At 40.2% G+C, this 23,987-nt stretch overlaps 1 protein-coding gene across 4 annotated transcripts in view; it reads left to right on the top strand.

The window, feature by feature from the left end:
- The first annotated feature begins 5,263 nt into the window (after nucleotides 1-5,263).
- The window catches only part of PSIP1 (PC4 and SRSF1 interacting protein 1), a 45,116-nt gene continuing 26,392 nt past the window's right edge, over nucleotides 5,264-23,987 (top strand). For 3 of the 4 annotated variants that reach the window (XM_007535826.3, XM_016193674.2, XM_007535832.3), the window contains exons 1-4: nucleotides 5,287-5,443; nucleotides 6,168-6,352; nucleotides 11,639-11,715; nucleotides 23,435-23,573. In XM_007535826.3, coding sequence (XP_007535888.1) covers nucleotides 6,281-6,352; nucleotides 11,639-11,715; nucleotides 23,435-23,573 — 288 coding nt within the window. In that variant the 5' untranslated portion in view covers nucleotides 5,287-5,443; nucleotides 6,168-6,280. Of the gene's footprint in view, nucleotides 5,444-6,167; nucleotides 6,353-11,638; nucleotides 11,716-23,434; nucleotides 23,574-23,987 lie in introns of all 4 variants that reach the window. The other variant, XM_016193681.2, reaches the window with a different exon arrangement.

The raw sequence follows: 23,987 nt of genomic DNA, 5'->3' as shown, positions 1-23,987 counted from the left end.
CACCTGTAGCTCTGCTTCACTTGCACTTCGTACTATGTGCGCTTAACCCAGTGTGCCACTGTCTGGGCCCCTTTAATAGATATTTCTTGAGAACAAAACAACAATAACAAAAATAGTGAGAGGCTTCTTTCAGTAAGTCAAACATGGGTGAATACACTAGTTTTTACCTTTAAGTAGTTTAAAGACTAGTTGAAAAGATTATAAATAAGAATTTAGCCATGATACGATGAGATCAGAAGTCTTTTCAGAGTTCTTTGGGACTAGAAGAAGTGAAAAAGGGTAAGTTTGTGGTGGAGACAGCTGAGGAATGGGGTGGTGTAACGGTTTTCTTTCTTTCTTTCTTTCTTTCTTTCTTTCTTTTTCTTTTTTTTTTACCAGAGCACTGCTCAGCTCTGGTTTATGGTGGGACAGGGGACTGAACCTGGGACTTTGGAGACTCAGGCATGGGAGTCTGTTTGCATAGCCATTATGCTATCTACCCCTGCCCGGGGTGGTGTAGAGGGACTTAGAAAAACTTTCAGTTCCCAGACTGAAGTTAGAAGAGTTCTGGTCTGCTTTTACTTCCAGCATCTTTTTCTAATTATAAGCTCTCTGCTGGTTAGCTACTTATTGGCTCCCACTCCACCTGGAGATAGTGTAGGATCACACAGAAGGAAAGGACTGGAGAACTGAGGGGCTGTTGGCTCATGTGACAAAGTGTGAGTGGAGTAAGTTACTGAACTTCAGTGAACCTAATTTCTCTCTCTCAATACTTTTTAAAAAAATATATTTTATTTATTTATTCATGAAGAAGATAGGAACTGAAAGAAAGAACCAGATACCACTCTGGTACGTGTGGTCTCCTGTAGACTGAACTCAGGACCTCATGCTTGAAAGTTCAATGCTTTATCCACTGCACCACCTCTAGGACCACTCAATATATACTTTTTAAACTTCTTTTTAAATTTATTTGTTAATGCATACAGACAGAGAGAAATTGAAAGGAGAGGGAGAGATAGAGAGGGAGATAGAGAGAAAGATACCTACAGCTCTACTTCACCACTCGTGAAGCTTTTTCCCTGTAGGTGGTGACCATGGGCTTGAACCCTGGTCCTTGTGCACTATAGTGTGTGCACTAAACCAAGTTTGCCATCGCCTGCCCACCCCCCTTAATATTTTTATTCAATTATTTTGGATAGAGACAGAGAAATTGAGAGGGAAGGGGAGGTAGAGGGACACCAATGTGTCCTAGAGCCTCACTTTTCCAGAGTTCTACCCCCACTAGAGAAAGATAGAAACAGGCTGGGGTTATAGATCCATCTGTTAAGGTCTATGTCCAGTGGAGAAGCAATTAAAGAAGGCAGACCTCCCACCTTCTGCACTCCATAAAGAATTTTGGTCCATACTCCCAGAGAGTGAGAAATGTTAGGGGAAGATGGATGACTAGAGGACTCTGAACTCCAGTTCCATCAAGACCCGGAGAGAAGAAAAAACGAAGGACATTCAAAAGTAATACTAGATGTAGGTGTGACTTAGAAAGGAAGAGAAGGCAGGACCATAGGAAAAAATGGGCAAATAATATATAATATAGATAGTTATAGAAAGAATAGCCCATATCTGTGACCTTGGGATAATTACCTCAGTTTCTAATGGAAGGACTGGGGACAGAATTCTGGTGGTGGGAAAGGTGTGGAATTACACCACTGTTATCCCATAATAGTCAATATTAAATCACTAATAAAAACTTTAAAAAAGAGAAAAAAACGAGAGAGAGGGACACCTGTAAAACTGCTTCACCACTCATGAAGCTTCCTTGTAAGTGGGGACCAGGGGCTTGAACCTGGATCCTTGTGCATTATAATGTATGCACTCAACCAGGTGTACTATCATCTGACATTCCAACCTCTCATTTATAAATGTGGATAGCAGAACCAGGGTTAAAGGAGAGAAAGTATGTGAAGCTCTTGCTTCTAGTCATTTAAATTCCCTTCCCACTTTTTTCACTACTTTCATTGTTCTGGAAATTGTATTCTGTCTCCTTATAATTTTCTCTGAGGTTCTTTAATCTCTGTCTTAATTATTCTGGCATCAATACTTAGAAAGCTGACTATGGTGGGGGGCTAGGGATAGATACATCAGGCATAAACTGGAGAGGAACACATGCTTATAAGAATTCAAGGTAGCCATTCAAAAAGATTTGTGTATACCTATGTTCATAGCAGCAAAGTTTGTAATAGGAAAAACCTGGAAGGAACCCAGGTGTCCAACAACAGATGAGTGGCTGAGAAAGTTGTGGTCTATATACAGAATAGAATACTTAGTAGTATAGTAATAGTAGTAACTCAGCTACGAAAAATGGTGAATTCACCTTTTTCACCTCATCTTGGATGGAGCTTGAAGGAATCATGTGAAGTGAGATCAGTCAGAAAGAGAAGGATGAATATGGGATGATTTCATTTGTAGACAGAAGCTGAAAAATAAGAATGAAGGAAAAACACAAAGCAGAACTTGGACTGGAGTTGGTATATTGCACCAAGTAAAAAACCCTGGGGTGGAGAGGAGGGTTCAGGTCTTGGAACATGATAGTGGAGGAAGATCTAGTGGGGACTGAATTGTTATGTGGAAAACTAAGAAATGTTACACATGTGCAAACTACTGTATTTTGCTGTTGGCTGTATACCATTAATTCCCCAAGTGTATCAGGATGGCCGAGTCTAAGTTGCCAAACTCAAGTAAACACTTCCCATTAATTCCCCAATAAAGAAATTGGAAAAAAAAAAAAAAAAAGATTTCAAGGTAGCTCTCCAAGTGGTTCTGGTGAGTCCAGCCTTCCCTCCTCCCTCACCCTGACCCTCTCCCTTCTTTGACTAAGAATTGCTGCTCCCAGGAACTCTGGGTTTTTGTTCTCTGGAGGCTTAAACTACCACCTGTTTTGCCGTGACTTATTGCTTATTGGGTATCATCTGTTTTCTCCAGACTCACACACATTGAAATTGCCCAAACTTAATATGGAATATGGCTAAAGACTGTATTTCCTTTTTTAAACATTAAACACTAAACATCAACGTTTTTGCCATTTCCCTTGCTTTATTTCTTCTCCGAGGATCCACTAACTCTTCACTTTTTTTTTGGCACTAATAGAAATAATCTTTAAGTGTAGGCTATAGTATATGTGTTATATGAGTCTTTCCTTAATTTCCAGTTCTTTATCATTTGTGGTATTCCCCTACCACAGTAGTTTCTCAAACTTGCATATGCAGAACGATCACCTGGGGATCTTGTTAAATGCAGATTCTGATTTAACACATCAGGAGAGGGGCTGAATTTCTTCTAATGAGCTCCCCAGTTTAGCCATTGTTTCTGGAAGCTGGACCACACTTGGGATTGCAAAGCTTTACTGGGCTTTAGAACAAAGGAGGTGCACAAGAATTGGTTGCTAAATGATGTTTTGGGCTTTCCTACTCAGTGACTTTAAGTTTCCTTTGATACATTTTTTTTCACTGCGTTTTACCATGCATGGCTTATGACTAACACTTGAGAATGCTTTTGTGCCTAAGGCTATGCCCTTATTTCCCTTTTCATAGTCACCAATCTTGACCAGAAATGGGTCTTAGGGATAATACAAAATCTTGAGTCTTTTCTATTGTCATCTACCTAGTAGTAGGAAAAACAACTTTTCAAAGAATCATTTTCATCCCTTTCTTGCTCAGCAACCTATAGTAGCAGCTCCCTACTCCACATGCTACCAAACTCCAATATAGGCTGAGAAACTATAGACCATTTCACCAACCCTTCCCTCTCCTCCTGCCACTCAGCTTCTCTTTTAGCATCGCCAGAATCATCTGCATGTTGCGAGATAGGACTTAGTTTCTTGAACTCCTTGCAGGATATTTGACATGAGAAATGTCTCCTTTCAAAGGGGTGTGTATTTAAAAAAAAAAATGTCAGGTTTTACCTATCTAATGAAGCCATCCTTGATTTATTCCTAGTTATAAGTTCTTCATTAGAGACCTAGGTTCTAATTAGCTAGTGTTTATTTTAGTACTAATATTTTTTCATATTTTCAGTCTGTTTTAAATTGTGTGTACAGTTTTACCCCCCAGCACCTAAGAGTGCTTGACTTGGTGGGGTGCTTGACTGGGGTGGGGGTTAGGGGGGTTCAGAAGAATGAAAAACTATATAAGATCAATTTTTATTAATTTCAAAATTTCAAAATACCTTATATATATTTATTGTGAACCTTGATGGATGTTAATGGCTTAATAAAACTAGACATTTCTGGCAACATTATTTATTGTAGTACAGTAAAAACACTAAAGTGCAATTCACATCAGAAAGCTCTGAATATATCACTAACAACATATAAAAAGATGCAATGGTCAAAAGGATAAAAAATGTTAGAAATTCTTTGAGGATTATTGTAAGAGATCAAACATTTGAGATATATTAGCACTTCTACAGTGTACCATCTTTCGGCTACCATGTTACTAGAGAAATAAAATTTAAATGCAGCTAAAATTTAGTACAGGCCTAAAGCCACATCCTATTCAAACGGCTTTTGCTTTCCTGTCATTGTTTTCTACACTTCACATTTTGCATTCGCTAGGATTGCATTTTTCTGACTTGCTCTTGATGCTTTATATATTTACATATTCAAAAAGAAAAGGGGGGGGGGCTTCTCGTGTTACAATTTCAGGGATGAGGCGACTGCAAAGCCCATTCAAAGAGGTGAAAGAGGCCTACAAGCTGCACACTCTGCAACCACCTCAGGCTTGGATTTCATCGCTGGCTTTTTTTTTTTGTACAGTTCTTTTTAGGATGGTGCAAACCGCGCAAGTGCAGCATTAAAAACTCCCCATCCTGGGAAACGACACAAGAACATGCAGCTTTAGCTACCAGGTTCTCCCTAACACACAGCTCAGGGCTGGAGGCCCAGATACCCGTCCCCAAACCCCGTCCACAACAATCGTTTCCTCCCTCCCCGCCCTTTACATACAGTACACATACAAATACACGCAGAGCAGCCAGCAGGGGCGGGCCAGGCTCGACCACTGCACAAACCGCAGGGGGGGAACGACAGCAGGCTCAGCTCTTTTCACCCACTGCTTTGTTCTTTCACACCCAGCTCGCTTCTCGCTCTCACTGCATCGGCATGTACAAGCTAACCCGAGGGTCTCAGAGCTTTTGCAGTTGCGTTTTGGATCCGCACACCTTAGGAGGGTGCTGCGTTGACCCCCGTCTTTCGGCGAGCATTTGGTCCCGTCCTAGCGCTAGCGGGCGCCGAGCGGGAGCCGCGCGGGAGCAGCGCAGCGACGGCGGCGGCAGAGGCGGCGGCGGTGGCGGCGGTTGCGACTCGGAGCCGTTGAGACGCCTCTGCGGCAGCTGGTGGCGCAGGTGGCTTGCGTGGACTCGGGCACAGGCGACTGGCCTGTAACCGTAGCCTTAGAGCCCGAGGCCCCAGCAGGTGAGCGGGCGGCGGCGACTCGCCCCGCCCCCCCTTCGGTGGCCTCGCTCCCGGTTGTAGCGGAGAAGTGGCCGCGGCCCCGTCTGGGAGCGGAGGGGCGGCGCGGGCTTGCGACGGTCGAGAAGCAGATTGCGCGGGGGGGCGGCGGAGAGGTCGCGTGTGGACAGAGGGGGTGCACCCTCCCTTTTTACTGCCATTTACCCCTCCCCCGCTCAGATCCCCTCCCTCCTGGGACGTAAGCCGTGTGTGTGTGTGTGTGTGTGTGTGTGTGTGTGTGTGTGTGTGTGTGTGTGTGTGTGTGTGTGTGTGTGTGTGTGTGTGTGTGTGTGTGTGTGAGAGAGAGAGAGAGAGAGAGAGAGAGAGAGAGAGAGAGAGAGATAGATAGATGAATGAGGGGTGCGGGGAGCTTGAGGGAAGAGGGGGGCAGGAGAAGTGGGGGGGTTGGGGGGGGCAAAAAAAGCATCTCTGCCTCAGGTGGCGGCGTCTTGGCGGTCCTGGAACGACGGACCTGCGGGGACCCGGCGGGGCGGCTCTGGGGGAGCTGCGGAGGCCGCGCTCGGGGTGGGAGCGCGGGGGTGGGGGGGAGGAGCAGGAGCGCGGGGCGGCTCTCCCCTCACTCGCGGCCTCCCCCTCCCCGACCCTCCCGCTCCGGCCCCTCCTCCCCTCGGTCCTTCCCTCCCTCCGGGTTTCGGAGCTTTAACCGCCCTCTGCTCTCCCCTCGCAGGCGCGTTGGGACACCCCGAGGCATCCTCGGCCCCCTCGCCCGCACCCCCCCTCGCCGCCCGCCGCGCCGCGCCGCCTCCCGGGGCCTCGGACCCCCGGCCTCGCCCCCGAAACATGACTCGCGATTTCAAACCCGGAGACCTCATCTTCGCCAAGATGAAAGGGTATCCTCACTGGCCCGCCCGAGTAAGTGATTTTTCTAGCCATGCCGTGGAGCGGTGCTCCCTTCCCTCCGAGGCCTACTTCCTAGCCTTTCTCTTAAATTTTTTTTTTTTTTCCCCTTTGCTTCATGCCCTTGCTCCCCTCCTGGCTTTTCTTGTCGTCTCATTTGTAACCTGACCTTTAGTTCTATTATTATTGTTGTTGTTATTTTGCACAGAATTCCTATATGTAATTGTGATCCTGGTGTCCCTGCATACTTTGTCCCTGCATGTATTTACTTCCCTATGGTTTGGTTTTTGGAAGACTTCGACAGGTTTTCTTAATAGGGAATAATTGAAAATGTGAGACCAGTTAACATTCCACTGTAGGTGGAAATCATTTGTTGGGATGTTGTGTTGATAAATGAATGAAACACGGGCATTTTTTTTGTGTGTGTGCAAGTTTTGAGTAAAGTGAAAAAATTTATCTGGAATCCGCGAATTACAACTCTTCCAAGTCAGAGTGATGTCATGAAAGTGGGTTCACAGGTATTTTTTCATATGCTTTGCAGCTAACGAGGTAGTCAGGATTTGCCTAATAGCGAGGTTTAGAATTGGGTGTTCTTGAAAATTTTTCAAGTTACCGCCAGAAAACAGAAATGATTTCATGTTTTGATTAGTGTAGCTTGCCTTTATGACCTTGAAGTTGTTTTATGTCTTTGTTTCCCAGAGGCAAAAGGATTCATGGGTTTGTGTCTTGTATTACAAGAGGTGATTAAGTATGAAGAATTTTTGTGTGACATTTTGGAATTGATAACTGTCAAAATAGCTGAATATCATTTTCAGAAAGTCTTTGTTAGCTTATGATGCTAAGGTTCAGAGACAAGGATAGGGCATAAAGATGTTGGGATCCACTAGACTAGTCAGCTCAAGGTCCTTCTAAATGAAAAACCGATGGTTTGCAATTGTAATTTCTTCTTGTTAATTAAAAATATTTTTATATTTATTTCTCTTTTTTGTTACCCTTGTTTTTCATTGTTGTTGTAGTTGTTGTTATTGATGTTGTCGTTGTTAGATAGAACAGAGAAATGGAGAGAGGAGGGGAAGACAGAAGGGGAGAGAAAGACACCTGCAGACCTGCTTCACCGCCTGTGAAGTGACTCCCCTGCAGGTGGGGAGCTGGGGACTTGAACCGGGATCCTTAGGCCGGTCCTTGCACTTTGTACCACTTGCGCTTAACCTGCTGCGCTATCTCCCGACTCTCTGCAATTGTAATTTCTACATGCTTAGACTACTTTGAAGAGTTTTTTTTTAATATTTATTTACTTATTTATTCCCTTTTGTTGCCCTTTTTTTTTTTTTGATGTTGGTGTTCTTGGATAGGACAGAGAGAAATGGAGAGAGGAGGGGAGGGGAAGAGAAAGGTAGACACCTGCAGACCTGCTTCACCACCTGTGAAGCGACCCCCCTGCAGGTGGGGAGCAGGGTCCTCGAACTGGGATTCTTAACACTGGGTCCTTGCGCTTTGCGCCACGTGCCCTTAAAATCGCTGGTCTACCACCGGACTCCCAAGAGTTTATTTCTTAAAGATGGTTAAATCTGATAGTGGGAACTAGGAGGTTGCACAATGCATGGAGTGCTGGACTCTGAAGCTTGAGGTCTTGAATTTGAGCCCCACATTGTATGTGCTAGAGTGTTGTTTCTCTCTTACTCTCTCATTAGTAAATAAGTGTATATCTTTAAAAAATTAAAATTTTGGGAGTCGGGCTGTAGCTCAGCGGGTTAAGTGCAGGTGGCACAAAGCACAAGGACTGGCATAAGGATCCCGGTTCGAGCCCTGGCTCCCCACCTGCAGGGGAGTCGCTTTACAGGCGGTGAAGCAGGTCTGCAGGTGTCTATCTTTCTCTCCCCTTCTGTCTTCCCCTCCTTTCTCCATTTCTCTCTGTCCTATCCAACAACGACGACATCAATAACTACAACAATAAAACAACAAGGGCAACAAAAGGGAATAAATAAATAAATATAAAATAAAATTAAAAATTTAAATTTTAGGCTAGGAGGTGGTGCACCTGGTTAAGCACACACATTGCAGTGCTCAAGGACCCAGGTTCAATCCTGGTCCCCATTTACAGGGGGAAAGCTTCACCGGTGGTGGAGCATGGCTGCAGGTGTGTCTCTGCCTCCCTCTATTATATTTCTCCTTCTCATCTCAATTTCTCTGTCTCTGTTTAATAATAAAAACAAAAAAATAAAATAACTAAAATTTTAACTGGAGGAAAAGTACCTATTTGTTACTGAGAGTCACGGAATGACTTGATGAGTGCTACCTAAGTATAAAATGTCGATTGTTCTTGGCTTTTCCAATCTAAGTCTTGAGACTGGTTTCTTCTCAAGGTGAAGAGATAACCACCCCCACCATTACTTCTGCCTTCTTAGTGAAGTCTCATTTGAACAGCTATCAATCATACACATATTTGAGACATGCTACATGTATTTGACGCTGATTTGTTTCCATTGTGACAGTCTTTTAATTCTTAGCTTTGACTTCTAGATTGTAAGTTTCTTGAAGGTAGCAGCTGTAAAACTGAATTTTTTGTTTTGCCTCTTTACATTTCTACTATTACATAATCATGTACTTACACTGTATTTAATGTCTAGAGGATAAACTGAAGAGGTCTAAGGCATCTCCAAGGTGCTTTCCTCATGAATTTAACATATCATTTAGAGGTGTTATAAAATCTGAGATTATGTGATTAATATGCACTTAGATTTCTTTGCCACAAAGTAGTTAATTTAAAAAATATTTTCATTTGGCTTTTACGTACTCTTAAATCACCCTCCTCACAAACTTTAATATGTGAAGAGTGCTGAAAAAAGCAAAGCAGCCTTAGTAATGCCAGAGAATTTCCCTTCTTTAATGGGTTTCATACTTAACAAGTTCATTTGGGTAGGGATGGGAAATATTTGCCATATTCTTAAAATTGACTGAATATGGTTTTGATCTTTTCTGTCAGAGAATGTTCCTTTCCCCAGCTTTATTTTTCCAAACTCTGACTTCTTTAGAGATTTTAGATTCGGTGTTGAAGTTTCGGCTGTGAAAGTGATAGTTATTTTCTTTTTAATGTTTTGTGCATATATATCCCAAACTTCATCAATATTTGCCTTATATGTTATTTCAATTCCTTTTTAAAAATGCGTATTTTTAAAATTTATTTTGGTGACATAGATAGACATTAGTGTTAGTGTACTGCTCAGCTCTGGCTTATGGTGATGCTGGGGATTAAACCTGGGATCTCAGAGCCTCAGGTATGAAAGTCTATTACATAACCATTATGCTGTCTCTCCAGCCTTATTATTTTAATTCTGTATCACTAATAATGTTTTTTAATTTTTTTCCCTTTTGTTGCCCTTGTTATTGTCATCGTCATTGTTATTGTTGTTGTTACTGCTGTTGTTGGATAGGACAGAGAGGAGGGGAAGACGGAGAGAAAGATAGACACCTGCAGACCTGCTTCACTGCCTGTGAAGCGAACCCCCTGAAGGTGGGGATAATGGTTTTAAAGATCAACATTTTTCTGACATTTGCGTAAACTCTTAAGTTTGCTAGCAAAAAGAAGCATGACCTGGGTTGACCCCCCCAAAAAAAAAAAAAAAACTAGCACAAGGACTGGAGTAAGGATCCGGGTTCAAACCCCTGGCTCTCCACCTGCAGGGAAGTTGCTTCACAGGCAGTGAAGCAGGTCTGCAGGTGTCTGTCTTTCTCTCCCCCTCTCTGACTTCCCCTCCTCTCTCCATTTCTCTCTGTCCTATCCAACAATGACAACATCAATAACAACAACAGTAATAACCACAGCAATAAAACAAGGGCAACAAAAGGAAATAAATAAAAATAAAATAAAAAGACCCTAAGACCTATAGATTTTCATGATTTCTTAAGATTCTTCTTACAAAGGTGATGTGACTTATAGGTGAGGAAATTAAAGTTCCTAAGGATGCTGAGTCGAATATGATTCTAATGATGTCTGAAACCTGTAGATTACCAGTGAACCAATCTAATCGCTCTCGATCTTTTCTTTTAGTAGATTTTCTGAATAAATACTAAAACAAATCAGCTTTCTTTTCCCTTAACTTTTCATGTTTTTTTTTTTTTTAAAGGATTTGTATTTAAAGGGGAGGGAGATTGACAGAGAGAGAACCAGACTATCACTGTGGCACATGTGCCAGGGATCAAGCTTATCTGCAGCTTCATTACTCTAACCACTGTGCTACCTCCCAGGTCTCAAATCAGTTGATTACTTTTAATTAAATTTTATGAAATTAGTTAGAATAAGTAATGAGAGAAGATAGCAATACTACTAAATTTTTACTAGGAAGTGCCTGCTTGATGACTTTAACTCTGCTTTCCCCTTACTTTATTCACATATTTTTAAAACATAGACATAGTTCTTTAAATTTTTTATTTACTACTTATTAGAGAGAAGTCAGGGGATAGATAGAGAGGGAGAGATACAGAGAGACACCTGCAGACTTGCTTCACTGCTCATGAAGCTTTCCCCGTCCAGGTGGGAAACCAGGAGCTTCATCATGGGTCCTTGCACATGGTAACGTGCTCTCAACCAGGTGCGCCACCACCTGCTCCGTGCTTTCCCTTTATTGAGAAGGGAAAGTCACAGGTGTTGCCGATGTATTAGACACAATAGACCTAATAACTTATTTAGACAACTGACAGGAATTTAAGCCATGTAGGTATAAGATCTTCTCAGGATATATTTCGGGTTTTGAGAAGTATTTCTTAAACTTTTGTTAATGTTTGCTTTGATATTGCTTAGTCATTTGTAAGACTCCCTGCAGAAATATCTCCTGCAGAAATATCTAGATTTTTTAACAGGCTCAGAATTCCTGATATAATTAGGGTCAGATATGTTTAAAAATTCAAAATTTTGATATGTTAGAGAGACATTTTGGTTCTTATGCTGTGTGCTGTATATCTTGTGCTTGGTAGAGACTGGAATGGCCTATAATTAATAAACTTTTTGCAGAGAACCATGTGTAGAAATACGGTAAAGTTAATAATAGTATAAAGTAAACGATGGTATATAATGTCACTGATGGAATATCTTAGTGACAGTGCAAGTTCACCACCGAATGAGTTTTGAAAAATATCTTGGTTTTCAGCATCTGTTTCTAGAACTTGAGATACAGCATTAGGCACCTGTGAAATTGGATCAGTCCACTTTTATCTTTTCCCTTTAGGATATTGTGTTCTCACCTTACTCGGTATGTTGATATATTTATGATCAAAAGATAATAATTCTCCTGATTTTTCTTTTAGGTAGATGAAGTTCCTGATGGAGCTGTAAAACCACCCACAAATAAACTACCAATTTTCTTTTTTGGAACTCATGAGACGTAAGTTCTTTTAGCTCTGAAAGTTAATCAGAAGGGCCAGATGGTGGTACAATTGGTTGTGCAGACACGCTACCACATTCAAACACTGGGGTTCAAGCCCTGGCCCCCATCTTCAGGGAGAAAGGTGTCTTTCTCACTCTATCCCTCTGTTTCCCCCTACCCTCTCAATTTTTCTTGTTCCTGTCCAAAAATAAATACATAAACAAACTAAAAAGTCACTCAGTTTAGGGCTGTTGGCTGTAAAATGAAAAAAACAAGTAGAGAGAAATTCAAAGAAAAAATAGCATAGTAATAGGAAAATTTTGATTTTTAAATGTTGGAAAATAGTCTTCTAGTGGCTTTTTTTTTTTTTTTTTTTTGCCTTCAGAGTTCCACTGCTCCTGGTGGCTACCCTATCCATTCCATTTTATAGGACAGTGAGAGATTGGGGGGGGGGGGGGGAAGACAGAAGGATATCTACAGACCTGCTTCACCACCTGTGAAGTGACCTCACCTGCAGGTGGGGAACCAGCGTCTCAAACCGGGATCTTTACGCTTAACCTGGTGTGCCACTGCCCAGCCCCTGCTAGTGTCCTTGAAAAATTAAGAGAAAAATTATTAGTGATTTAATACTGATTTACAAAATTGTAAGGTAAGAGGTGTGTGATTCATACAATTCCCACCACCAGAGTTCTGTGTCCCATACCCTCCACTGGAAACTACCCTATTGCTTACCCCTCTGGGAGTATTAAAATTTATGTTTAAGGTAGAAAAGTTAGACACTTTTAACTTTTTTTTTGGAAATTGGTTTTTTCTGTAGCCATTGAAAAAATACGTATTTCCTCAGCAATCAGAATGACGAATGAAGAATATGTAAAGAAAGTTTCAAACAGTCATTCACTATTCCTATTTAGTATCACGTGGTTTTAGTAAGGATACCTTATTACTTTAATATAGGCTACTTGATGTGAACCACAGAAAAATATTGTGGGAAAGGTGAAAAATAAATTTGGATAGTTTCCCTTTGGGTGTGTGTGTGTGAAATTTAGAGAGGGAATAGAGAGAAATTTTCCTGCTGAGAACCACTTGGGTACTTATATCATCATTCATGGATCATAGAAAATTATCAAATTAAAAATTAGCACTTAGTGTTGCTACATCCTGCCTGCAGTTGCCTTGGCAGGGCCATACTCAATGATTTCCACCCACATTTCCTGATAGGAGCGAGAGTCACTGTGGCTACTCTGCTGCCCCTGGTGGATATATGGGTAGAGTACTGATACTGTGAAGTACAGAAATTTTTCAGTAACTATAACTGAAGGGGTGGGGGTAGAAACATAATGGTTATGCAAATGAATTTCATGCCTGAGGCTCCAAAGTCCCAGGTTCAACCCCCCACACCAGCATTAGCTGGAACTGATCAGTGCTCTGGTAAACCAAAACAAACAAAAAATTGTACAACTATAACTGAATATTAAACCATTCATTCTAGGTTATGTGGGATTATCCTAGGGGCTGTCTCATTACTTTTGGAAAGTAATACCACATATAACTATAGCCTTACAGGTACTGTATAAATTACTGGCAATGCTGGTGTACCTGGTTAAGTACACATAGTATGTGCAAGGATACTTGCTAGGACCCTGGTCTGAGGCCCCACTCCCCACCTGCAGTGGGGGCCCTTCAGGAGCAGTGAAGCAGGTCTGCAGATGTCAGTCTCCCTCTCCCTTCCTCCCCCTCTCAATTTCTGTCCTATTGAAAGGGGGAAAAAAAAGACCACTGGGAGCAATGGGCACCCAGCGATAACTGGGGGGGAGGGGGCGACACTGTTGATAATGTGCTAGTAGTTCAGTGTCTTCAGTATTTTGGTCATGTTGGCTTGTTTATCCAGTACCAAGAGAAACAAAGCTATTGATATTTTAGAGTTATGTAATGTTCAGTTACTACACAAATTTCACATAATCTCTTTCAACAGCTTTATTGAATTGTGGTAAGTCTTGACATTTGGTTTAAAATGTATACATTTGGGGCTGGGGAGATAGCATAAGGTTATGCAAAAAGTCTCTCATGACTGAAACTCCAGTGTCCCAGGTTGAATTCTCAGCACACCATAAGTGAGAGCTAAGCAGTGCACTGGTTAAAACAAACACCCAAAAAGTAGAATTCAGAGGGTTTTAGCTTATTTTATACCCATCACCTATCTATTCTCCTTCAGATTTTTCTCTCTAGCTCTGGACAAGCGCTAGAAAAACAGTTTTGGACATCTCATATTAATGTTGTCATATAATATCACAATATCTCTTTTGGGTACAGAATTGGATTTTTTTTTCTTTATTGGGTGCATTAATGGTTTACAGTTGGCAGTAAAATACAGTAGTTGGTACATGTGTAACATTTCTCAATTTTTTGCATAACACTTTAACCCCCCATCTAGGTTGTCCTCCTCCATCATGTTCCAGGACCTGAACACACAAGAGTTTATTACTTTGGTGCAATATACCAAATCCATTCCAAGTTCTGCTTCGGTTTTTCTATTCTGTTCTTATTTTTCAATTTCTGTCAGTGGGATCTCTCATATTGATCCTTCTCTCTCTGGCTTATCTCATCTCACTTAACATGATTCCTTCAAGCTCCATCCATCCAAGACGACATGAAAAACGTTAACTAACCATTTTTAGTAGCTGAGTAGTATTCCATTGTGTATATACACCACAGCTTACTCAGCCACTCATCTGTTGTTGGACACCTGGGTTGCTATTCCAAATGTGCTGCTATGAACATAGGTATACACAGATCTTTTTGGACAGGTGTGTTTGGTTCCTTAGGATATATCCCCAGGAATTGGTGTATTGCACCAAAGTAAAAGACTCTGGGGTGGGTGGGGGAGAGAATACAGGTCAAAAAGGATGAGAGAGGACCTAGTGGGGGTTGTATTGTTATATGGAAAATTGGGAAATGTTATGCATGTACAAACTATTGTATTTACTGTCGAATGTAAAACATTAATTCCCCAATAAAGAAATTTAAAAAAAAAAGATACATCCTTGGAAAGAAATTGCAGCCCACTTCTAGCCTTCTGAGGGTCCTCCAGACTGCTCTCCACAAAAGTTGGACCAATTCACATTCCCAGCAGTAGTGCAGGAGGGTTCCTTTGCCCCCACAGCCTCTCCAGCATTGGTTGTTGATAACCTTTCTGATGTATGACATTCTCAAAGGAGTGAAGTGGTACCTCATCTCCAAATTGGATTAATCTTAACCATATTTCAAATTAGGCTTAGATATATTCTATTTTTATATCTATTAAAACTTAACTTTACGGTAGTTTGTAATTTCATGGATAATCTGCCTCTCAAGAACCCTTCATAAACTTAATATTGACAGTTGTCTTTTAATGAAAAATAGTTTTCTGTGCATTGCTGTAGGTTGTTTTTTTGTTTGGTTTTTTTAATTTGGCAGGCCTAGCTGCCTTGGCATCACATTGGAACTTAAGACAGACATTCTTAGGTCTTACCTCAGATGTGCTGAATCAGAAACTGAGGTTTGGGGCCCAGCAAAGTGTTAGAACAAATCTTCTACACGATTCTGACACGTTAGGTTTGAAAACATTAGTAATGTACGTAGACATTTCATTAAAATTTTAACTTTGAGTTTTCCTAAATGGTTGCAATTTTATACATATATTCTCAAAGATTTATAGAACACGGTTCATTGTTACATTAAATTTAGAAGAATAAAATATATGTATATTTAATCTCTTTTACAAGTGGTAATATTGTCAAATGAGCCATGGTTTAGGCATGTTTAGGAGTGAGATTTGACCCACCAACATGGTATTGGAATTGGGAGATTATTTATGAATAGACACCAAGGGAGGTGACGCAGAAGTCAAAGAATCTTTTTAGTGGACAGAAAGATTTAAAGATATGTGGAGAAAATATTTCATCCCAGGGAAGGAGGGATGGTGTTATTCCCCGGAAAGATACCAGAAAGAGCTGGTCAAGATTTTATGCTGTTAAGTAAAAAACTCTGGGGTGAGTGGGGGGACTTAATGGGGGTTGTATTGTTAAGTGGAAAACTCAGAAATGTTATGCATGTACATACTATTGTATTTACTGCCGAATGTAAAACATTCATCCCCCGATAAAGAAATAATAGACATTCTTTGCTGTTAAGCTATTTTAAAAAATAGGGCTAGGTGGGGGAGGTAGGTAGCATAATGGTTATGCAAACCGACTTTCATGCCTGAGGCTCCAAAGTCCCAGGTTCCATTTCCCTATATCACTATAAGCCACTGCTCTGATACAAATAAAAAATAAGGGAAAAAAATTAGTGGGGGTCAAGTGGTAATGCACCTGGAAGAGCAAATACATTAGCATATTCAAGGAGGTGGGTTCAAGCCCCTAGTCCCCAACTGTAGGGGAGAATCTTCACAAATGGAGCAGTGCTACAAGTGGTATCTCTCCCTTCTCTATATCTCTCTGTATCACACTCTATGAGAAGGAAATAAGAACGGGGCCAGGCAGTGGCAGAACCGGTATAGAGTATATGTTACAATGTGCAAGGACCTGGATTTGAGCTCCTGGCCTCCATCTGCAGGGGGAAATTTCATGAACAGTGAAGCAGTGCTGCTGATTTCTTTCATTCTCTTTCTGTCTCTGCGTGTACATATCTTCTATTTCTGTATTTATCCAATAGGTAAATAAATTATTAAAAAATGAAATAATAAAAAACTAATAGTGGTCTGTTAGTCTCTTTTTAAAATACTTATTTACACCAGAGCTAGAGATAGAATGCCAGAATATCACTCTGGTACATGTGATGATGAGACTCAAACTTATGACCTCCAATACTGTCTGCTGTCTCTTTTTAAGTTCTTGTGTTTGGATTCTATTCCATTCATGTATGACATCATTCCATCGTTCTTATTTCGCTAATCATAATCATTGCTAGTCCTATCCATTTAGTCTCAAAGGACATGTAATAGCTTTTTTTTTTTAAAAAAAAAAAACTCCAGAGTAGTACTTCTTTGAGTATATGTCCTATACTTTTTAAAATTTCTAAGACTAAAACTAGTGATTTTATTCCATTGTTAAAACACACCCCCCCCATCTTAAGTATTCCTTATGGACTCTCCCCCCCCTTTGATATTTTAAACTTTAAATCAGGAGAATAAAAAGGCATGTACCAAAGAAGCACATGGACCATTTGGGCAAAGATGCTTGGCCCCATGTGGAAGTTGATGCCCATTTTTTAATTTACTTCTAAGGCCTTGCCTTCATTTTCTTTTTTTTTAAATTTCTTTATTGGGGGATTAATGTTTTATATTCCACAGTAAATACAATAGTTTGTACGTGCATAACAGTACAATCCCCACTAGGTCCTCTCTTATCCTTTTTGGACCTGTACTCCCCCACCTCCACCCCCACCCCAGAGTCTTTTACTTTGGTGCACACTTTCTTTTACTATGTGTGCTTAACCCGGTGCACCACTGCCCGACCCCCAACTCTCTCTGCCTTCACTTTCTTTAAAGCCACACTCAAACCTATTAACAACTTTAAAATGTCCTTCCTTTTTCCTCTTTCTTTTCGATGCTCAACTTTCTTCTCAGTGCCCAAGTTCCTCTCTGATGTTTATATAAAACAAAGACTCCTGGTTACAAATATTCTGGGTTCAGAGCCGTCTAGTCATCTAGCATTTTCCCCCTCTAGGAATATGGGTCAAAATTCTTTTTAGGGTGCCTAGGAGATAGGGAGGGGGGGCTGGGCAGTGCGTAGTGGGTTAAGCCCACACGGCACGAAGTGCAAGGACCAGTGTAAGGATCCTGGTTCAACCCCCCCAGCTCCCCACCTGCAGGGGGGGCCCACTTCAGGGCTGGTGAAGCAGGTCTGCAGGTGTCTTTCTTTCCCCCCTCTCTGTCTTCCCCCCTCTCTGTCTTCCCCTCGATTTCTCTCTGTCCTAACAAAACTTACAAGGGCAACAAAAGGGAAAAAAATAGCCTCCAGGAGGATACATAGTGCAGGCACCAAGTCCCAGCAATAACACTGGAAGCAAAAAAAAAAAAAATAAAACCTGGCTTCTGTAATTGCTTCTCCACTGGACATGGACAATTGACTAGTAGGGTAAGGACTTGGGAGAGTTAAGCTTCTGGGAAATGTTGGTGAGATCACCTGCCTAGTGAGGTCAGAATGGAATCATAGTAGTATCGAACTTGGTGACTGAGAGGCAGTAAGATATAAAGCAGGGCAAAATGTTTTAATAAATAGGAACCAAAGAGTAGGAAGAGAGCCAATGAGAATAGGAACCCTAGGGTGGAAAGAATCTAGGATACCTATTTTAGGACCCCAGGACTTCAGTTATCTTGCTTGAGCTTGGTAGCTAACATGGAGGAGGTGGGCTAGAAATATTATCTGTGAGGATGGCATCAGAATGGAGAGTAGAACTTCAAAGCCAGGTTAGGCCAGAGTTGCTTACACACTTGAGAAAAGTATATAAACACAGTAACTGCTTACCACTCGGGACCCATGTATGCTCATATTTAGAACATGAACCTGTATAACCTCTGAGTTCAGCAGGGACATTTTCTGTCTGATTGGTTATTTTATGTAAGTGCTTGACACATTGCAGCTGTTAAGTATTTGGATATAAGCTGAAAGCTTTGTGCTTTAGATATGAATAATCTCTTGATAATGATTTTGCTAGATACAAGCAACTTAAAAATATTTGGATAGAGACAGAATAGAGGGAAGGGGAAGATAGGGAGAGAGAGGCCACTTGTGAAACTTTGTCTTTGCAGGTGGAGACCAGGGACTTGAACCCAGGCCCTTGCACACTGTAACGTGTATTCAACCCAGTGTGCCATGCCTGGCCTTTAATCAGCATTCCCACAGCACTGCTTAGCTCTGGTTTATGGTAGTGCTGGGGATTGAACCTGGGACTTCAAAGCCTCAGGCATTATATAACCATTATGCTATCTCCCTTGCCCCTTAACTTTAACCAAAAAAATTTTTTTTAATGTAAAGACAACTGTAGCCCTGCTTCACCACTCCCAAAGCTTTCCCCCTGCAAGTGGGGACCAGGGGCTCGAACTCAGGTCCGTACACATTATAAATGTGTTCTCAACCAGGTAGGTTCACTGACACTCGTCCTTCATGAGGACTTTTTCTGTGCAAAAATGTGTCATAACTTTTCTGCTTTATTATAATTGTTTTTTTTTTTTTTTTTTAACAAATTGATGACTGGCAATCCTGCATTGACTTGACCAAGATTATTGGTGCCATTTATAGCTTAAAATATTTTGGGGGGCCACGGTTGGTAACGTATCTGGTTAAACACACATGCTACAATGCACAAGGACCCTAGTTCGAGCTTCCGGTCCCCATCTGCATGGGAAAACTTTGCAACTGGTGAAGCAGCGCTGCAGGTGTCTCTCTGTCTCTCTCCATTCCTATCTCCCCCACCCCTCTTGATTTCTGTCTATCATAAATAAATGGATAATAAAAAAAGTTTGTTTTTTTTTGCTAAGGTTATCACTAAGGCTTCATGCCTGCTTGCATGATGCATCTGTTCCTAGAAGACTTGTTTTCTTTAATTAAGCAAGTAAAAGAGATAGAAAGAAGAGATACTGTAGCACTTTTCCACTACTTGTGAAGCTTCTTTATGTGGGTGCACCTATATGGTGCCCTGGACTCGAACCTGGGTCCTAGTGCATTGTAACATGTGTGCTCAACAGGGTGAGCCACCTTCTATGCACCCCTCCCAAGAGAAAAAAAGCATAATTATGTGCACTGGGAAGGCAAAATAGTGTGACTTACTGTATCCCAGTATTTGCTTTATTGTGGCCACCTAGAACTAAAGATTGTATTTCTGAGTATAAGTTTTTCTGGGGACAAATTTTCTGTAAGAGTGGAATTACTGGATCAAATGGTAATTTTAATCTTTTGAGGAGCTGCCAGGTCGTTTTTTACCAGTTAACTGTATACCATTCTTAGCAGCAACCTGTAAGAATTGCAATTTTTCCCAAATCAAAACGACCTATTGTAAATAACCTACTGGGGCTAGACAGAACTGGCAAGCCACAGTGACCAAATGTGAGACATGAAAGAGATTAGAATAATTTTAATACACTTTAATATCTGATATAAATGGCAGTTAATATTACCTATGTAGTAAGTAGGGTGCTGATGCATAGTGTTAGTATATAAATACTAAATTAAAGTGCACTGGAAGTTATAAGCATCATAGGTATGTGAATTCAAGTAGCAAACCTAGCTATATAAAGTCATTTTTCAATTTTTAAAGTTGTGGAACAGCCATCATTTCCTGTTAATTAGCCTTGTATGGTCATATTTATTGATTCACATTGCCATGCAAAGTTGAGGACTATCTGTTTAGACAGAAGTAATACATACGTTTGGCTATCAAGCATTAAAACACAAATGCTGTAGTACAATCAGTCTTCTCTTTGGAATAGCTTTTAGTCCATATTAGAAGCTTAAAACATTTTTCTTCAGTTGGGGAGATAAATTTAGTATCTGAGAGCACCAGTTGCTTACCTGAAGCTTTCAAGGTCCCAGGTTCAACCTCTGGTATCACTTTATATGTCAGCTGAGAAGTGTTCTGGTCACCTTTCCTTTCATTCTCTTTCTCAAAATAAACTTTTTTAAATAAAATTTTTTTTCTGTAATTTTGTGAGTTGCTTAAGTTCCTTACATTCCATTTCACTTTTTAGAAGTTGATGAAATTGCAAAGTTGAAATGATGCCACTAATTTGAGCCTTTTCGAAATTTAAAACTCTAAATGAGGTTTCTATTTTGCTGTCTGCATTGCTCCTTAGTACTCAACTTTTTTCAGTCTTTCTAGCTTCCTAATTCTGTTGATAATGTTTGTTTCCTTCTTCGGCCTGAAGAGTTATTTTTGGAGGCCTTTAGGAGAAAGAATTTGGTTGTTTTATTCAAATTAAAAAATATTTTTTGTTGAAGTTTTCTACTATTTTGTTGAGTCTTCACTCAAACGACTGACTTGGAATTTGAAAATAGTTATGAAGATTTTCATGTCTTAATTGAAATATTTTCTGGTTTGAGATTATGGGTAGGAATAAGAGGTACCTAGTTTGGTTTCTTTCTAGCATTTATTTATTTATTTATTTATTTAGTGTTATGAATGATACAAGAGAAGGGAGAGGGAGAAAGAATTTAGAAAATTCATTGTGAGGGCAATTCAAGAGCCTCAACTTAATAGATTCAGGACTTGAGTGATTTGTCCAGTAAAGCATTAGAAAATATACAGGAGCTGAGGAGATAGTATAAGAGTTGTGCAAAAAGATTTTCATGCCCGAGGCACCAGAGGACCCAGGTTTAGTTCATAACACTACCATAAGCCAAAACTGAGCACTGCTCTGGTGAGAGGGGTGGGGGGATATAAATATGAATGAAAATTCCAAATTACAGGGTGTGAAGTGCAAATCACAGAATTACAGGGTGTGAAGGATACTTTGAATGCATTATCAGATTCAAATCACAAGTTGGCAAGTGCAGGAAAGTAGAATCATTGAAACAGAGGAGAGAATATGAGAACTAAAGGATAACAGTGAACACTTTCTGTGAATTCAAAGATGCTGAAGAGTTAGAAAAAGTGAAACAGCTCTGCAATAGAAGACTCCATTAGAAAGAGAAAATGAGAATTATATTTCAGTGAAGTAGGTAAGTGAAAGGTAACTAACTACTGGATAGTTTCTCTCATGTAGAGAATAGAAGATTGACATTCATGAGCTAGCAAACAAAGCAAAAAAAAAAAAAGTGGCCAAACTCTTCAGACTTTCTGAGAACTCTTGGCTATCTTTGGGGAAGGGGGAGGGAGGAGGGCACAAAATTTTTTTAGTATGTGTAGGTGTAGAAGTATATCCTGGGGAGAGAGTTCAGGTCCTGGAACATGATGGCAGAGGAGGACCTAGTGGGGTTTGAATTAATATGTGGAAAACTGAGAAATGCTACACATGTACAAACTATTGTATTTTACTGTTGACTGCAAAGCATTAATCCCCCAACAACAACAACAAAAAACATATCCTGTAATCATAATCTTGTAAACCATTATAAAATTAAAAAAATTAAGTCCACCCCCAAAAAATAAGAGTGGTGATTTGGTATTCATTAACTCAGTGTTAATAGAGATAATTATTGTTAATACAATAACTGACGTATATGTGTATTTTTATACATATGAATGAAACATAGTTCCTCATCATATAAAGTTGAATTCTTTTTTTTCTAATTCCCTTTTGTTGATCTTGTTTTATTGTTGTAGTTGTTGTTGGATAGGACGGGAAAACGGGGAGAGAAAGGTAGACACCTGCAGATCTGCTTCACTACCTGTGAAGCGACTTCCCTGCAGGTGGGGTGCCAGGAGCTCTAACCGGGATTCTTATGCCGTTCCTTGCACTTTATGCCACGTTCACTTAACCTGCTGCACTACTGCCTGACTCCCCCTAAAGTTGAATTCTTAACATATGAATACAATCATTCTGGAAGCTTATATTTATGTATATATATACATAAAACATATAGTAATATATTGTAATAGTAATTAAGCTTTGTTTACGAAGTTTACTTTTAAATGAAATTGGTGTGTATTTAAATGCATTGATTCAGTTATTTATAACTGCTTTAAATGTACAGTGATGGGGCCGGGTGGTGGCGCCCCTGGTTGAGCGCACACATTACAATGCGCAAGGACCTGGGTTTGAGCCCCCCGGTCCCCACTTGCAGGGGGAAAGCTTTGTGAGTGGTAAAATGGGGCTGCAGGTGTCTCTCCGTGTCTCTCTGTCACCCCCTTCCCTCTCAATTTCTGGCTGCCTCTATCCAATAAATATAATAAAAAAATTTTTAAATGTAGTGATATTAAGAACACATTATTAAATACTTTTGTAATAAAAATTTAAAGTTTTTCTATTATCTTTACTTATTGGATAGAGACAGCCAGAAAATCACAAGGGAAGGGGGAGATAGAGAGATACCTGCAGCACTACTTGGCCACTTGCTCTCTGTAATGTGGGAACTGGGGGCTTGAACCCAACTTCTTGCACCCTGTAGCATATGCACTCTACCTGGTATGCCATGGTCTGTCCTTTTTAAATGGTTTGTATTTAATTTTTTTAAAAGAAGGGTTACTTCATTTGTTTGGGGTTTTTGTTTGTTTGTTTTGTTTTTGTTTTCTTCCAGAGCCCTTCAGCTCAGGCTTATAGTTGTGTTGGGGAGGAAGTTGGTACCTTGGGCGTGAAAGTCTTTTTGTACAATCATGCTATTTCCACAACCCTCTCCCCCCAATGGAACTGTAGGCATGGGGGCTGTCAAAAGTTTTATGTGTGAGGCCTGAATCAACCCCTGGCACCATTTAATAGCACCAAAGATAGGGACAAATGGAAGCCTGTCAATGGTGTTTCAGTGTGTCTCTACCTCTGTGTCTCATAAAAATACTGAAACATTGGAGTGGGAAGGTAGAGTGCATGTATTAAGATTTGGACTTGATTTCTGATATTGTGTAAAAATAAAAATAAGGTAGAGCTATTTATCTAGGAGTTTGTGACTGAATTTATTATGAAAAGTGTTTGAAATTAAGTATAGTTATTTATGTCTACTTTCATGCAATATTTTAATGTGTCTTATATTAAACAATTTTGATAATAGCTTCATAGAGTAATGCTGTTTACCTTTTTTGCACTCACGTTTTGTTTCTCCTTTTTTAGTGCTTTTTTAGGCCCAAAGGACATATTTCCTTACTCTGAAAATAAAGAAAAGTATGGCAAACCAAATAAACGAAAAGGCTTTAATGAAGGTTTATGGGAGATAGATAATAACCCAAAAGTGAAATTTTCAAGTCAGCAGGTGAGTCATATGCATAATTAGTTTAGTGTTATTTACTGTTTTGGGAAAAAATTCACTATTCTAACTGTAGAAAAATATTTTAAAACCTTGTGAATTTCAGAGTAAATTCTTCTTTGTGTGGTTGAATGTTTGACATTTAATATCTAGATGAAGTGATGAAAATATTACCTTTAGAGTTACAGTTTTCAGAAAGCTGGAAAATGGTCAGTTTTTAAACTCTTAATGTAGAATTAGTGTATCATTAACTTTAGTTCTGTGTATGCTGTTCTTTTTAAATTTCAAGTTTTGTAACTTTAAGGATGTGCCTTCACTAACAAACTTATTTCTTATACTAATCATCATTGCTTCGGTCCTTGACTACAAAAGGTTCTTTGTTTTATGAATAACTTACATGTTTTATATGTTCCTCGCCCT

Source organism: Erinaceus europaeus, chromosome 10 (genome assembly GCF_950295315.1).
Source record: "Erinaceus europaeus chromosome 10, mEriEur2.1, whole genome shotgun sequence".
In the NCBI taxonomy this organism is placed as follows: Eukaryota; Metazoa; Chordata; class Mammalia; order Eulipotyphla; family Erinaceidae; genus Erinaceus; species Erinaceus europaeus.
The sequence above is the reverse complement of the archived record's forward strand: the minus strand, read 5'-3'. Positions and strand labels throughout refer to the sequence as shown.